The sequence below is a fragment of the Corythoichthys intestinalis genome, chromosome 11 (genome assembly GCF_030265065.1).
Source record: "Corythoichthys intestinalis isolate RoL2023-P3 chromosome 11, ASM3026506v1, whole genome shotgun sequence".
Lineage (NCBI taxonomy): Eukaryota > Metazoa > Chordata > Actinopteri > Syngnathiformes > Syngnathidae > Corythoichthys > Corythoichthys intestinalis.
This window is the reverse complement of record NC_080405.1, coordinates 13,507,294-13,524,140: the sequence shown is the minus strand read 5'-3', so window position 1 is coordinate 13,524,140 and position 16,847 is coordinate 13,507,294. Positions and strand designations below refer to the sequence as shown.

Here is a 16,847-nt window from a genome sequence, read left to right as displayed (position 1 = left end):
ATGGGAAAGGAGTTGGCCATGGAATTCTGTCAGTCCAAAATCAGGACATTCCTTCCCATTACAATGCGCATGGCATCAGAGAACTGGGGCAGGTTAATGATTAACTTTCCTCTCCTAGACTAGTACAGGCTGAAACCAACGTTACAACCTGACCACTGCCGGTTTGACATATTTCATGAAGCAAACCTAGCTTCCTGAAATTATAGTCGTGTTGATTTTTAAAGATACACTATAGCTCATTTTTACTGACAGCAGGTGTACCGAATGCTATAAGTTTATGCTTGGCTGGGCTCACGCCTGGTGAATAGATGGACCTCTACAGGTATTTCATTTTTAACCAAAAGCGTGTACTCGTTCTCGGTGTTCTCCAAGTGGTGTGCGCAGCTCTCTGTGTGATTTGCGGCTTCATGGACACGGTTTTCCGCAAGAATACCCCTTTGAGCGCCACCAAGACACCGATATGGGGCGGAATGGTGAGACGTTCATACCTGTGCACTCTAATCTGTCGCCTATTCTCAATACATGGAAAGGAAGTACTGGCTCTAATTCCAGACTGATGGTGGTTTTGTTAGTGTGCTACCATTATTGAGGTTTGTCTTGTATCTCAAGGTTACCCCAAGAAAAAACAAAAACAATGGACAGGTCACAGATACAGAATATTGTCACACCCTTACAAAGAACTGAGAAGTTGCAACATCCGCGACAGGAGTTCTGAGCATAAATACTATAAGCATAAGTCATTGTACATTTCAATCAGAAATAAGATGAAATCATTTATTGGCATTTATCAGCTCAAGTTATTTAGAATGAGACTATGTGCGAGTGCATATTTAGTATCACCTCAAGAATGATTTTTAATTAAAAAAAAAAACTGAAATACATTTATTTTCATATAATTTTTTTTTAGATTAAATATATTATTTATATAATTTATTTGAAATCATTTTAAAATAATTTGGTAATTTACTGAAATATTAACATCACGTATTACACAAAATAAAGGGAAAATGGGTTCCCAAACACTGTCTTCTGTTTGCCATTCAATTAATATTTCTTATATTCTTTTCAGATCATGGCATGTCCTGCTGTTTTGGGTCTGTTTGCATCTCAAAGGAAAAACTCTATATTGGTAAGTTTCACGTGTAAATCGTTTGGTTAATAAAAGTAAATTTCCAAAATGTAAAATGCTTGCTTACATTTCGCATAATTCCTCTTAGCTGGAAATAGTCCTCAATGTTATGAAATCACGATTGTGTTGTGCGGTTAAAAAAACGGCCAACCCCCCTAAATAATTTGGTGTTGTTTTACTAAAAAAAAAAAAAAAAAAAAAAATTACAAAAATTGCTGACAAATTCACTGTAAAGTTGCCAGAATATTATTTTAAAACAATAACCATATAACCTGTCATTATTAACATAAATATGATCATAAATCACTTCCTCCTCACTTTCTCCTCACTTCATAGAATAAGGTTGCGAGCCATTTCAGCCTGTCGCTGACACACCCACATCTCTGAAATCCAGTCCGCGTTTTCCCTTAGACCTAGAATGCAGACTGCTCCATTTTTGACAAATAAAAACCTGGCTTGCACACTACAATGTCTGCACAGGTCTAACCTTTGTTGTTTTGCGGTCAAAAGTTAAATCCCAGCTCTAAAATAACGCTGCTACTTAGCTGCTGCTAGCTAGTTTGTCTGAAAAGAGTTGTGGAGGTCCTAGCCTCCTAGTAGAGTTACAGTGTATCACAAAAGTGAGTACACCCTCACATTTCTGCAGATATTTAAGTATATCTTTTCATGGAACAACACTGACAAAATGACACAATGCAAAGTAGTCTGTGTGTAGTATATAATAGTGTAATTTATTTTCCCCTCAAAATAACACAAAATATAGCTATTAATATCTAAGGTACACATGAAAGCCCGCAAACAGTTTGCTGAAGACATGTCAACAAAGCACATGGATTACTGGAACCATGTCCTATGGTCTAATTAGATGGGCGGGCTTTCTTGTGTACCGTCTTCAGAAGAGGCTTCCTCCTGGGGTGAGAGCCATGCACACCAATTTGATGTAGAGTGTGGCGTATGGTCTGAGCACTAACAGGCTGACCCCCCACCTCTTCAATCTCTTCAGCAATGCTGTCAGCACTCCTGTAACAAGTCACATCACATTTTGGAGGGAAAATGACAAGCAGTACTCAGTTTGGACATTTAGGGATGTACGTAGTTTCTATGGGGTGTACTCACTTTTGTTGCCAGGGGTTTAGAAATGGCTATATTTTGAGTTATTTTGAGAGGAAAATAAATTAACCCTATTATATAAGCTGCACACAGACTACTTTTCATTTTGTCAAAGTGTCATTTTGTCAGTGTTGTCCCACATAATGATTTAGTTATATACAGTGCCTTGCAAAAATATTCGGCCCCCTTGAATCTTGCAACCTTTCGCCACATTTCAGGCTTCAAACATAAAGATATGAAATTTAATTTTTTTGTCAAGAATCAACAACAAGTGGGACACAATCGTGAAGTGGAACAACATTTATTGGATAATTTAAACTTTTTTAACAAATAAAAAACTGAAAAGTAGGGCGTGCAATATTATTCGGCCCCCTTGCATTAATACTTTGTAGCGCCACCTTTTGCTCCAATTACAGCTGCAAGTCGCTTGGGGTATGTTTCTATCAGTTTTGCACATCAAGAGACTGACATTCTTGCCCATTCTTCCTTGCAAAACAGTTAGTGGTTGACTAAATACTTATTTTCCCCACTGTATCCTGAACATTTCCCACTAGCGACGAGAGTTAAGTCCAGCGTGTGCTATGTGTCTAGCAGTGGTAAAACATACTGTAACATAAGCTTGTTAACGAGGCAGATGACGTGGCTAATTAGCATGCCAAATTAATTTTATTTAGAATACAGTATTTAATTTATTTTTTTCTAATTTTCATTATACTTATATTCCAATTTGCTATGTTGTTTTGAGAAAAAAAAAAAAACATCCTGTTCAATGGAAATGCTTTTTTTTTTTTTTTTTGTAACCCACAATTCTCAAAATAAAAAAAATTACAGCTGTAATTGCAATAGTGTGAAACCGTGATATTTTTGCTTAAGGTTACCATACCGTCAAAATTTCATACTGGCACATACCTAGTCTGGAGTGGCATAGAAGTTTGGTGGAATAATGCAGGATAGGCCTGAATGGTATTGGGAAAAAAAATTATTGCGATTTTTGGGGGGTTTGCGGATATATTGCAATATTATATTCCGACATTAAAAATAGAAGTATTTTCACCATATAACTTGAATAGCTCTGTTTTGTATAGGCCTGACAGAACAACACATAGTCATAACGGGCTGAAAAGACTTAAATTTTTTGTTTCATTAAAAACCAAATTTACCAACATGATCAAAATTACGTCGGTCATCTTGAAGCATCTCGTTAACGTAAGTTTTCGGTAACCCGCCGGCTTGAGCATCCACACACAGCGATGATGATGTTGAAACGATATGTCGTTCAGGCCTAGTACAGGACATGTACATGGGGAGCAAAACAGAAATCAGGTGTGCTGTCGGTGTAACAGAGGAGTTAAAGATCAAGGTGGGACTGCATTAGTGATCGGATCTCAGCCCTTTCCAGTTTGTTGTGGTGATTTTTCGGCTGACAGATGAAGATAGACTGGAAACACTCAGGACCAGTCACCAAGTTACGGAGTTAGGGAAGGCAAGGGAGCTAAGAAAAAAAAAGTGTCTGCATTCGTTGAGAGCCAGCGAAGAAAAAGTTGTCATCAAACAGCCCACCAATCTCCATTCAATAACAGCAAGCTGGCAACTCTGCCTTCAACCTGTGTAACTCCCATACATGAACCGGTCTGTGGTGAATGTCTCTTCCTTTTGGGTCACAACAAAACAAATCAGAAGGTGGGAGCATCAAGTATAGCTTTATCTGGAAGCTTGTCCTCCCGCACACACGGCTGTAAACTCATAATGACTAGATGAGTAAGGTGGTGAATAATTTGACACAGATCATTGAATTATCTATGCACATTGGACTTGTTCAATGTATTTTGTTTTGTTTTGAATTGCAACTTTCAATTAATCTATCGGAGGTTGTTATATAGTGTATGTATCATATTTATTTTCCATATCGTAAAAAAAAAACAAAAAAAAAAACGCTCTTTAGTTTTGCTTAAAAGGTTGTCAGGAGAATAAATGATACAATATAGATAAATGAAAAGCTGTTGCGTATCTACTGATAAAAATAAATGAACAATTATAATAAATGAAAAATTATTCTTTTTTATTATTTTTTTTTTTAGTTTCCCAAGGACCGGCAATCTTGATCACTAAACGAGTCTGAGGCAATGATCTGTTAATGCGTTAATCTGTTAACTAGTCTTTAACATTTAAAAACAAGATGGATAAAATGATTTGACTAGATTGAAGAAAAGTAATCTGATTGAGACATTATAAATTTGCAGAGTAATACTGCAGATCGGTACTCTGTTATAATTGTTCGAATATAATTGTTATTCCTATTAGTGTGAAGGGAGTTATGGCTCAGAAACTAATGTAAATCAATGGCATGTCAATTCCCCTGACTATATTTCCTCCAGGTGAGTGTGATGGTTGCCGCAGCCTGTCTCTCTTGTGTGGCCTCTGTGTTTGTATTGGGCTATGGTTGTCTCACGCTCACATACGGAGAGGAAGATAAGGAGGTCTTTCACCATCATGACAATCCCAAAGTGGTAGTCACATACACACAACTATAAATGAACACATTTTAGTATCACACTTGAATGCACTAATTGCACTTTGTTGTCCTTACACAGACATTTGTGCTTCATCGGACCGTTAAGGCCGCCAACGCCACCATAGTGCTGAGCTGCGTAATCAGCATGCTCCTGTCCGCTCTCATTGCATACGTGGGTTGCCGTAGTTTACCCTGGTGTGGCTGCTACGACACTCGGACTGGACTGGTAGGAGCAAATACAGTCTGCATTATTTACAGTACAATAACTTATGACATCAGGTAAGTAGGCTACTCTAATCAAGTCTTTACCCCTGTGGTCTGAATTCTATATATTTAAAATATACATTAACAAATAAATAGACAGAAACTATATTTCTGCTAAATAATTAAACATATTGAAAAAAATGACAAAACCAATGCCAGTACGTTGATTACATACAGCTTACATTTTGGTAGTCAAGTTTCTACATTACCTTAATTATTTTATTATATTCACAAGCTGAAGGCCTGCAAAGTTGCCACTAATGTTGTAGTTGTTTGTGGTGTGTACACAATCATTTTGAGCTATTCATTCACTACTTGTGGATGGATCACAATGAAATTTGGTAGTCATATTCTGGTGGTGAATACGCATCTATCCTCAGAGCCCGATTTTTTTCCTTCCTATTATTCATATAGGAGGTGATTACCGTAATTTTCAGACTATAAACTGCTACTTTTCCCCCTCATTTTGAATCCTGCAGCTTATAGTCCAGTGTGGCCTATTTGTTGATATAATTTGGGTAACAATTTAGGTAACACTTTCTTTGACAGCGGCATCATAAGACGGCCATAAGACAGTCATAATTATTACATGACAATATCATGGGCATTAATGAGATTATGAATTATGTCACTAACTCTATTTATATCCAGCTCGGTTCTTCACATCCATTCAAAAATGAGATAATTTGTCGGATGACACAAAATGACATCTGTCATTAGCATTTATTAATGCTCATGGCAGGGTCATTTCATAATTATGATGGTCTTATGATATTCTTATGGCGCCACTGTCAAATAAAGTGTTACGAAATACCATAACTAGCAATTAATGAAACAACTGGAACAGTAACTGAATAAATAATTAGCACAGAACATGAATTTTGATTGTTATTTCCATCTGCAGCGCTGCAATGCATGTTAGGAGGCATGTTGGACGACAGCAGTGTTGGCAACAGGTGGCAGCAGAGGTTGACTGTCTTCCCCAAGGGAGCAGTGATGACCAAATGAAGCAATGGAGCTTTACAGCCAATTGGTTCAAATCTTCATGGTGGTTCATTTGGTCTTATGATGCCACGGTCAAAGTGTTATTGGTTACCATCCTTTGGCGTAAATATCCCATAATACAGTGAGGACAGCTGCGGCTTATAGTTCAGTGCGACTTATCGATGAACAAACCGCTTTCGTGTCAAATTTGGTGGGTGGCGGCTTATGGTCAGGTGCGCCTTATAGTCCGAAAATTTCGGTAATTAAATGTGGACTTATGAAGCCTGTAGGTAAGATTCCGAGTTAGCCAATTAAGGGCATGTGCGCACAACTTTCAGCCTGTAATTGTGTTGGGACACACTTGTTTTTGTTTCCAATTGTGCTAATCATACTTGCTGAAAGGGTATTGAAAAAAATAATTAAAGGAATGTTATATGAACTAGAATAATGCAATTTCTGAAGAAATTGCGATGGTATCTTTGCTTTCGCAGATTGACTTAACTATATTGACATTATCAAGTTTAACAAATGAAGGCACTTTGACAGTTTTCACCGGTCCCAGTTTCATTTTCCAAATTTTCCTACTTTCCTTTTAATACTTCAAGAAATTCCTTTGATATTTTTTCATTTCATTCGAGTTTTATTTAAATGAGTACAGTATCCTTGTCAAGCACTATGGCAACCAGATGCTTCTGCATGCTCCTCCAGTTGATTTTTTTAAACACATTAATCCAAGGAGGCTTGGTGTTCGTCACGGTTTTTAATTTTTCAATGGAACATATATATAACAAGCAACAGGAAATAAGTATGTAAATGGTAGTTAAGCCTCCCTTATATTTTGTCTATCCTTAACCTATAACTATTCTATGCTCTTCAAATATGTACAGTTGTGGTCAAAAGTTTACATACACTTGTGAAGAACATAATGTCATCATGGCTCTCTTGAGTTTCCAGTTATTTCTACAACTCTGATTTTTCTCCGATAGAGTGATTGGAACAGATACTTCTTTGTCACAAAAAACATTCATGAAGTTTGGTTCTTTTACGACTTTATTATGGGTTAACAGAAAAAGTGATCAAATCTGCTGGGTCAAAAATATACATACATGGATCTGAAAGAGCGAATCATTGACTTGAACAAGTCAGTAAAGTCACTTGGAGCCATTTCAAAGCAGCTGCAGGTCCCAAGTGCAACAGTGCAAACAATTGTTTGTAAGTATAAAGTGCATGGCACTGTTTTGTCACAGCCACGATCAGGAAGAAAACGCAAGCTATCACCTGCTGCTGAGAGAAAATTGGTCAGGAGGGTGAAGATTCAACCGAGAATCACCAAAAAGCAGATCTGCCAAGAATTAGAAGCTGCTGGAACACAGGTGTCAGTGTCCACAGTCAAGCGTGTTTTGCATCTCCATGGACTGAAAGGCTGCCGTGCAAGAAGGAAGCCCTTGCTCCAAAAACGGCACCTTAAGGCTCGACTGAAGTTTGCTGCTGATCACATGGACAATGATAAGACCTTCTGGAGGAAAGTTCTGTGGTCAGACGAAACAAAAATCGAGCTGTTTGGCCACAATGCCCAGCAATATGTTTGGAGGAGAAAAGGTGAGGCCTTTAACCCCAAGTACACCATGCCTACCGTCAAGCACGGTGGTGGTAGTATTATGCTGTGGGGCTGTTTTGCTGCCAATGGAACTGGTGCTTTACAGAGAGTAAATGGGATAATGAAGAAGGAGGATTGCCTTCAAATTCTTCAAGGTAACCTAACGTCATCAGCCCGAAGATTGGGTCTTGGGCGCAGTTGGGTGTTCCAACAGGACAATGACCCCAAACACACATCAAAAGTGGTAATGGAATGGCTAAATCAGGCTAGAATTAAGGTTTTCAAATGGCCTTCCCAAAGTCCTGACTTAAACCCCATTGAGAACTTGTGGACAATGCTGAAGAAACAAGTCCATGTCAGAAAGCCATCAAATTTAACTGAACTGCACCAATTCTGTCAAGAGGAGTGGTCAAAGATTCAACCAGAAACTTGCCAGAAGCTTGTGGATGGCTACCAAAAGCGCCTAATTGAAGAAAACATGGCCAAAGGACATGTTACCAAATATTAGCGCTGCTGTATGTATATTTTTGACCCAGCAGATTTGATCACTTTTTTCTGTTCACCCAGAATAAAGTCATAAAAGAACCAAACTTCATGAATGTTTTTTGTGACAAAGAAGTATCTGTTCCAATCACTCTATCAGAGAAAAATCAGAGTTGTAGAAATAACTGGAAACTCAAGAGAGCCATGACATTATGTTCTTCACAAGTGTATGTAAACTTTTGACCACAACTGTATATTAAATAAAAACACAAGTAACATTTCTTGAGTGCTCCCATTATTTTCATTTGTTAAAATTCTTCAATTTTTTATTTTTATTGAATGAAAGCCGTGCAGTTTTTCACAGGCTACTAATAGCATTTCATTTTCAAACTCCAACTGACACTTTTCATTCACCACTTGATGCTGATTGCTCCTGTCATTTTTATGGCACAAAAGAGGCTTGATAGATTATGTAAGTGTATTTTTACCAGTCCAGCTGTGTCAAAATATAATCAAAGGGTAGCTGTACATACGGGTAAATGTACTGTAGCTCTTCACATTATTATTCCCATGCAATGTGTAATGAGGATCACAAATAAGCAGTGAGAAACAGACATGGATCAGTTAGCCCTGAAGAAAGATTGCACATTTTTATTGTGTGTATTGCAGGAGACCCTAGTTCCACAGTGTGACCAAGGGGATGCTGAGATGGTGTGTACATGGCAAGGTAAAGGCCCTGAATTAGTTTTCAAGCCGTTGACATCTGCTCATTTCTTTTAACCTTTTGCTGTCAACCTCATGAGTCTTTGTCTTTCTGCATATAGCTGGAAGTGACGACAGGCTCTTCAACTCTCCAGTTCAGTCTATGGAGTGTGGAATCACAGAGACAGGGGACTCCTCCAAACTACCTCCTTACAGCAGACTGACCTAAAAGAAAGATTCCTCATGTTTCTTTATCCGACTAGCAGATGTAATGCTACTTATAGATTGTGCTAATTCATTCAACTTTTTTCTGACCAAACAGATGGCAAGCACTGTGCACTCCAGTAGCATAATTCTCTGTACATACTCGTTAACATAATATATCCTGTACCTAAGTCTCAACTATATTTGAATGTTAGTAACTGAGTATTTCACTGTGTCCATTACTATTTTAATTGTTTTTAATTAGCAAACAGCATGTAATAAATTTAAACTTAAAAGTAGTTTCATTCTGTTTATTGCTATCTAGAAGAAATACATTACATTATTTATTGCAAGGCAACATTTCAAAGCCACTGCAAGCATGCCTGGAATAATTTAATTCATTAGTCAATGGCAAAGTATTTTCCATGACAGCTTGACCACTGTTTTGTATCACATGGCTGTAATGATAAATAATTGATGAGGTATGTTTAAAACAAAAATCAAATTGTGAGTCACATATACAGTGGTATGAAAAACAACCTTTTGGAATTTCTCACATTTCTGCATAAAATCATCAAATGTGATCTGACCTTTGTCAAAATCACACTGATGAAAAAAGTGCTTTAAAACCACCCAAACATTTATAGGTTTTCATATTTTAACGAGGATAGTGTGCAAACAATGACGGAAGGAGGAAAAATAAGATAAGTAAGTGAACCATCACATTTCATATTTTCTGAACCCCCCCCCACCCCACACCCCCTTTGGCAGCAATAACTTCAACCAGACTCTTCCTGTAGCTGCAGATCAGTCTGGCACATCAATCAGGACTAATCTTGGCTCATCCTTCTCTACAAAACTGCTGTAGTTCAGATCAGATTCATGAGATGCCTGGGATGAATGGCTGTCTTTAGGTCATGCCAAAGCATCTCAATTGGGTTCAAGTTCAAGACTTTGACTTGGCCACTCTAGAACATGTATTTTGTTCTTCTGAAACCATTCTGAAGATGATTTACTTCTGTGTTTTGGATCATTGTCTTATTGCATCTATTCTCTTTTTTAGCTTCAAGTGTCTGACAGATGGCCTCAGGTTTTCCTACAAAACATCCTGATAAACTTTTGAATTTATTTTTCCATAAATGATTGCAAGTTGTCCAGGTCATGATGCTTCCTCCACCATGCTTCACTGTAGGGATAAGATGTTGATGTTTGTGAGCTGTTCCATTTTTCTCCACACATGACGCTGTGTGTTACTCCCAAACAATTCAACTTTGGTTTCATCGGCACCACAAATTATTTTGCCAAAACTTCTGTGGAGTGTCCAACTGCCTTTTTGCGAACACTAAACGAGCAAAAATGTTTTTTTAGACAGCAGTGGCTTCCTCTGTGGAGTCCTCCAATGAACACCATTCTCAGCCAAAGTTTTACACATAGTTTATGTGTGTACAGAGATATTGGACTGTGCCAGTGATTTCTGTAAGTCTTTCGCAGACACTCTAGGGTTCTTTTTGACCTCTCTGAGTATTCTGCGCTGAACTCTTGGCATCATCTTTGGTGGACGGCCACTCCTTGGGAGAGAAGCAACAGTGCCAAACTCTCTCCATTTGTACACAACTTTTCTGACTGTGGACTGATTAACATCCAGACATTTAAAGATGGCTTAGTATCCTTTCCCAGCTTTATACAAATCAACAATCCTTGATCGCAGGTCTTGGAACAGCACTTTTGACCAAGCCATGACGCACATCAAACAATGCTTCTCATCAAGACATTTTTTTACCAGGTGTGCGATTTATAGTGGGCAGGGCAGCTTTAAACCACTCATCAGTGATATAGCACACACCTGACTTAATAGGTTTGGTAAAAATTGTTTTCAATTGCTCTCTAAGTCTCCTTAGGCAAAGGGTTCACTTAATACCCCCCTCTTCTGTCATTGTTTGCATGCTATCCTCATTAAAATCTGAAAACCTATAAATGTTTGGGTGGTTTTAGTTACAGCAGACACTGTATTTTCATCTGTGTGATTTTGGCAAAGATCAGATCACATTTGATGGTGATTTTATGCAGAAATGTGAGAAATTCCAAAAGGTTCAGATACTTTTTCATACCACTGTAATCTTTTGACCGGATAGAAGGCTGCTCTATTAGACTGACAGCTTTTAATTTGTAAGAGTTAATAGAAAGCTGAACAGTAGAGGTGCATAAGACCAATGGCCGAACATACTGGTGCAAAATAACTTGTGTTATTGACACCAGCCTCTGTTCTGTAAAGAGCAGAGCTTCTGAAACCTAAAGTTGATTTTCACCCAGGACTGAACTCATTTTCACTACAATCAGCAAGTTTTACTTCAGTTGTCAAAATGTGTCTCAAAACAATTGTACCATATCACTTTTGGCACCCAGACACTGCAGCCTATTATTTAGTTGACAGAATAGTTACTTAGTGCAGCAACAGGGAAAGCATAGTGATGCTGAAACAAACATTCCATGAAGAATTAAATACTGAAGGTTACATTGCTGCCCTTTGTTTGTATTACAATGCTCTTCACAGGATTCATTTGTTAGTGACATGTAAATATATCCATGTCTACTTAATGCCACATTGGAAATGCAATCCAGACATGGTTTACTATTTCAAAGTGAACCATTGTAAAACGTACATAATGATTGAGTACATGTATAAAATGGATACATGCTGACACCCTATAATAGATTAAACTAACATAATGTTATTATCATTCTTTTGGCTTCCCTTACAATTTCCACAGGAGTGTATGAATGTTTGCGTTTAATATGTTCCTCTGAAGCAACTTTGCCATGTGAAATCAGCTCTCAAGAACGTATTATTTTTGACCAAAGAGCACAAACCACAAGTGAATTGATAGATCGTACTGTTCACCAACCTCTATCCTGGTTTCATTTCGACAGAAATATTCACCTTCTTCTACCCAACCAACATTTGACACTCAATCATGAACGTAAGCACAAGCATGTGCAACTCTTCTTATTTTGGAGGCGTGAATTAGTCATGTCCTCGTGATGCATTTAAACACGTCATGTACCTCCAACAATCAGCAGCTGTTGCAGGCCCAGCCCCGCGATCCATCAGTACCGTCCTGCCTGCTGCTGCCTAAGTTGACGCTAGCTCCTGATTCTGCAGGAGGTTGGCTCAATACCAGAGGCTTCTGCGACTTGAGCTTGTGAGCCACTGTCATGAAAATAGCTTCAACGTGGTCACTATTGCCAGCGTGGTCACTATTGTTGGGGTTCTTAGCAGAGGTCTCAAACAAAGGCAGGGAGTGGGAGTCAGCAAACTGTTGCGCCACATCTGTTGCTACTTGTATGGAATCTTGGAGGTCACACTTGTTTCCAACAAGGATCCTGGGCACCTCTGTTCCCAAAGCATGCTGCTTACACTCCTCAATCCATGCAGGGAGGCTGCGGAAGCTGGCAGCGTTGGTGACATCATAGACGAAGACTACAGCATGCACGTTGCGGTAGTAGTGTTGCACCATGGACTTCCTGAAGCGCTCCTGGCCTGCTGTGTCCCAGAGCTGGATCTGCAAATGGAATACATATAATGCAAAAATCCAAACTAAAGGCAAAGCACCATTACAAAATTAATAAAATGCATACTTAATGAACTCAAATTGATCAGCTGATCAGTCTACGGGCAAGTGTTCAATGAAGTGTACATAAATTTTAAAAAAAACATACTGAACACCATTGTGGAGTAGTGGGAAGCAATGCTATACAAATACTTTAGTATTTTGTTTGATTAGATTATTCAAGTCCAGATGACTTGGTAATTATTTTTTCCTCACAACTTTTTAATTATACTCCTTACATTTTCCTGTATGATTTCTTTTATTGATGTGTCTTATAAATGTGGGATCATTTGTTTAACGAAACAAAATATTCATTCATCTTCTGAACCACTAATCCTTACGATGGTTGCCGGGGTGCTGGAGCCCGGCTAACAACGGCCTGGAGGCAGGGTACACCCGGAACTGGTTGCCAGCCAGTCGCAGGGCACATAGAGACAAACAACCATTCACGCACACATTCACACCTACGGACAATTTGGAGTGTTCAACCAGCGTTTCATGCATGTTTTTGGTATGCGGGAGGAAGTCGGAGTTCCCTGAGAGAACATGCAAACTCCACCAGGGAGACTGGAGCCAGGAATGAAAAAGACAATTATTTCAAATATTAATTATTTATTATATGATAAACATGCATACTACGACATGCGCACAACCCCAATAAGTCTATTATGATAGAAGAAATCATCAGATAGGTTTATAAAAAACATGTGCTGAGCAAATTAATATCTGCGCTTGTTTTCCTCTTACATACAGTGTATCACAAAAGTCAGTACACTCCTTGCATTTCTGCAGATATTTAAGTATATTTTCATGGAACAACACTGACAAAATGAAAAGTAGTCTGTGTGCAGCTTATATAATGGAGTTAATTTATTTTCCCCCTCAAAATAACTCAAACAATAGCCATTAATATCTAAACCCCTGGCAACAAAAGTGAGTACACTGCATGGGAACTACGTACGTCCCTAAATGTCCAAATTAAGTACTGCTTGTCATTTTCCCTCCAAAATGTCATGTGACCCGTTACAGCAGCATTGCTGCAGGGATTGAAGAGATGGGGGGTCAGCCTGTTAGTGCTCAGACCATACGCCGTACACGTCATCAAATTGGTCTGCATGGATGTCAACCACAGGAGGAAGCCTCTTCTGAAGACGGTACACATGAAAGCCCGCAAACAGTTTGCTGAAGACATGTCAACAAAGCACATGGATTACTGGAACCATGTCCTATGGTCTAATTAGATGGGCGGGCTTTCTTGTGTACCGTCTTCAGAAGAGGCTTCCTCCTGGGGTGAGAGCCATGCACACCAATTTGATGTAGAGTGTGGCGTATGGTCCGAGCACTAACAGGCTGACACCCCACATCTTCAATCTCTGCAGTAATGCTGACAGCACTCCTGTAACAAGTCACATGACATTTTGGAGGGAAAATGACAAGCAGTACTCAATTTGGACATTTAGGGTTGTACGTAGTTTCCATGCGGTGTACTCACTTTTGTTGGCAGGGGTTTAGATATTAATGGCTATATTTTGAGTTTTTTTGGAGGGGAAAATAAATTCACTCCATTATATAAGCTGCACACAGACTACTTTTCATTGTGTCAAAGTGTCATTTTGTCAGTGTTGTCCCATGAAAAGATATACTTAAATATCTGCAGAAATGCGAGGGGTGTACTCACCTTTGTGATACACTGTAAAAATGGCATATATGTTTTTGCTTGGGAAAAAAAAAAATATATATATATATATATTTATATATGTGTGTGTGTGTGTGTGTGTGTAATAGCATGCATGAAGGCAACCCTGTTATGCATATAATCAGAATAAGACCATTTTCTATTTTTCTTTACATATTTTGTGAGTTTGTCTTGTTGGTCAGTAGTAACTGCTAGCTAAGGAGCTAGCCTCTAATCCTGAGGAAAAGTTGACAGTACAACCCTGTTACTTGCAACCCCATTACTGTGATTATACTGTACTGGTACCAAGTATAGTAAATACCCAAATTATGTCATAGCTTCTTTACAAATGATCAATAACATGGGTTAATCAAACCTTTTATCTTTTATTATCCATTACTGATAAATATGTAGCAGGAAAAAAAGTGAAGGCTTGTTTTTACATAATTTTAAAGCCTAAATGTCCTCTAATTCTGGAATGACCCAAATTAATCCTAAATTTCTAATACAGCTCCAAAGTCACTTGTATAAACCTTTTCGTATCGACTGATCATTGTTCACATCAATGCCCACCTTGAGCTTCTCGCCATCAATCTCGACCAGCCTCTCCCTGAAGTCCACCCCGATGGTGGCCTCGGTCTTCTCGGGGAACTTCCCGGCGCAGAAGCGGTAGGTCAGGCACGTCTTTCCGACCCCCGAGTCCCCGATAACGATGATTTTGAAAATACGAGTCCTTGGCGGGGGCAGCTTGGTGGAGCTCGTCAGAGACGTCGAGAACTCACCCGAGGAAACGTTCTCCGCCATAGTCGCTGACAAGCTCAACTATGTGTAATTATGAATAATGAACGCCCCTTTCCCTTTTCCAGCCAACGAACCTCCTCGCCTGTTGTTGACAAGCAAGCAATGAAACGAGATTTGTAAAAAGCTGCTACTGTTTCTCGAAATTAATGTCTGACTGATCATGCGTGCCTTTGGATTACAGGCGATAAACAAAGATGTGTCTTGTCAATGTGTACACTGCTTTCCCCCCTCATTTCCCAGTTATTTGCGCTTCAGCCACAAGCCACGTTACCGACTTCAAAGATATCATATGAGGCTAGAAGGCAATTGCGCGCTGCGAGACAGAGGCGATGGGCGTCGTCATATGTCGGCCATTTTGCTTTGGAACTGAGTCGCAGGAGACTGAGTGGCGGGCTGGAGCCAGACTCAAGACCGTCGACGGGGGGGTGTGGCAACCGGGTATGTTGTCCCGGGCCTCAGGACCACAGAGGCCCCCGAATGACACTTAATATATTTTACTTTACATTCACATATTTGTTGTTTTTTTAAAATTTTTATTTATATCATTGTCTGATTATTATGTTCTACTCAATATAGACTTAAAAACTTTAACATATTAAATATTTCGAAAAAAATATACTAGTATATATTTTCCTTTTTTTGCACAACACCCCCCCCCCCCGCCCCCTCTGTCTTAGCAGAGAATGGTTTGACCCCGCTCTAGCGCAATCAAGGGTACACTACATACGTGCCCTGAAGCGGGAAATTAAAATCTGTCATTCTTATAAACTCTAATATGGCGAGTCGTCATAAATCGGGTGTGCAAAAAAGAAAAGAAAAAAGAGATGAAGATCATAGAGTGAACGAGAAAAAAAATGACGTTTTTAAAAGGGGGACAAAAAGAGAATTAGGGCTAGAGTTGGCTGTGGACGGTGATGTCGGTAAGTGAACAACAGCCGCTAACACGGAACGTTTACATTCGCGATCACCGTGACCAAAGCCCGATTCGAGTCTGTCACCGGCCGCTTGTAGCTTATTGAGTTGCGGTATGACAAGACATGCTGCTAGCGTTGAGTCGAGGGGAGAGAAGGTGATGGGAGATCAGGGATGTATGTTAGTCTGTGGGGAGCAGGTGCGCGAGGCTCTCTGCACACTGCTACGCATTTTTTTCTCATTGCCAGTGACTGTAGCTGGAGGAGAGCGAGCCTTCAGTAAAATGAAAAAAATTTAAAAACTACCTACGCTCCACCATATCACAGGGCAGCCTTAACAACCTAGCCATGCTCTTCATTGAGCGTGAGCTTGCTCATAAACTCGATTTCACTGATGTAATCAATGACTTTGCTGTCAAAAAATCTAGACACATTACTTTTCGAGGGCTTGATAACCCCAGGGATGTGGAGGGGGCAGACACAGGATGTTTAATTATACTGTTTTGTTGCTTAGCAGGCATGCATAGCACTCTCAGTTGTATTGAATTGTAGCCTACATGGGACAATAGATGGAAATTGTTTGCTTATATTGTGTCACATCACATTATGGTCTGTTAAGTTTAACTGTCCGTCTCAAATTAAATAATTAGAAAATTTACACTGTCATTGCTTGCAAAGCGTGAAAAGTACTGCGTATGTTGTCGTGACAAGCCGGTTTCAAGGGTGGGGTGGGGGGGACCTATAATGGTCGCTTATCCCCTGGCCCCTACAAGTCTGTTGACAGCCCTGAGTCTTATAACATCCAGTTTGAATCATAGTTACGTTGATACTCTAAGTTAATCCTTCAAGAGTTCAACGACGTTTTTT

The 16,847-nt window shown here is 39.3% G+C and overlaps 2 protein-coding genes across 4 annotated transcripts; one reads left to right on the top strand and one right to left on the bottom strand.

The window, feature by feature from the left end:
* The first annotated feature begins 161 nt into the window (after window positions 1–161).
* Window positions 162–9,254, top strand: zgc:113425 (uncharacterized protein LOC541425 homolog). Of its 2 annotated transcripts, none has more exons than XM_057851148.1 (6): window positions 162–473; window positions 1,070–1,129; window positions 4,615–4,746; window positions 4,831–4,977; window positions 8,749–8,806; window positions 8,904–9,254. In XM_057851148.1, exons 1-6 carry the CDS (start codon window positions 309–311, stop codon window positions 9,008–9,010), a joined length of 669 nt encoding a protein of 222 aa, XP_057707131.1. In that variant the 5' UTR covers window positions 162–308; the 3' UTR covers window positions 9,011–9,254. The 2 variants fall into 2 exon arrangements, with proteins under 2 accessions (XP_057707131.1, XP_057707133.1); XM_057851150.1 differs by having other exon boundaries at window positions 4,831–5,030; window positions 8,904–8,920.
* On the bottom strand, window positions 7,060–15,428 carry rab33ba (RAB33B, member RAS oncogene family a). Of its 2 annotated transcripts, XM_057851147.1 has the most exons (3): window positions 14,842–15,428; window positions 12,048–12,545; window positions 7,060–9,006 (listed from the first exon to the last, which is right to left on the bottom strand). In XM_057851147.1, exons 1-2 carry the CDS (start codon window positions 15,070–15,072, stop codon window positions 12,057–12,059), a joined length of 720 nt encoding a protein of 239 aa, XP_057707130.1. In that variant the 5' UTR covers window positions 15,073–15,428; the 3' UTR covers window positions 7,060–9,006; window positions 12,048–12,056. The 2 variants fall into 2 exon arrangements, with proteins under 2 accessions (XP_057707130.1, XP_057707129.1); XM_057851146.1 differs by having other exon boundaries at window positions 7,060–12,545; window positions 14,842–15,426.
* Window positions 15,429–16,847: the final 1,419 nt, after the last annotated feature.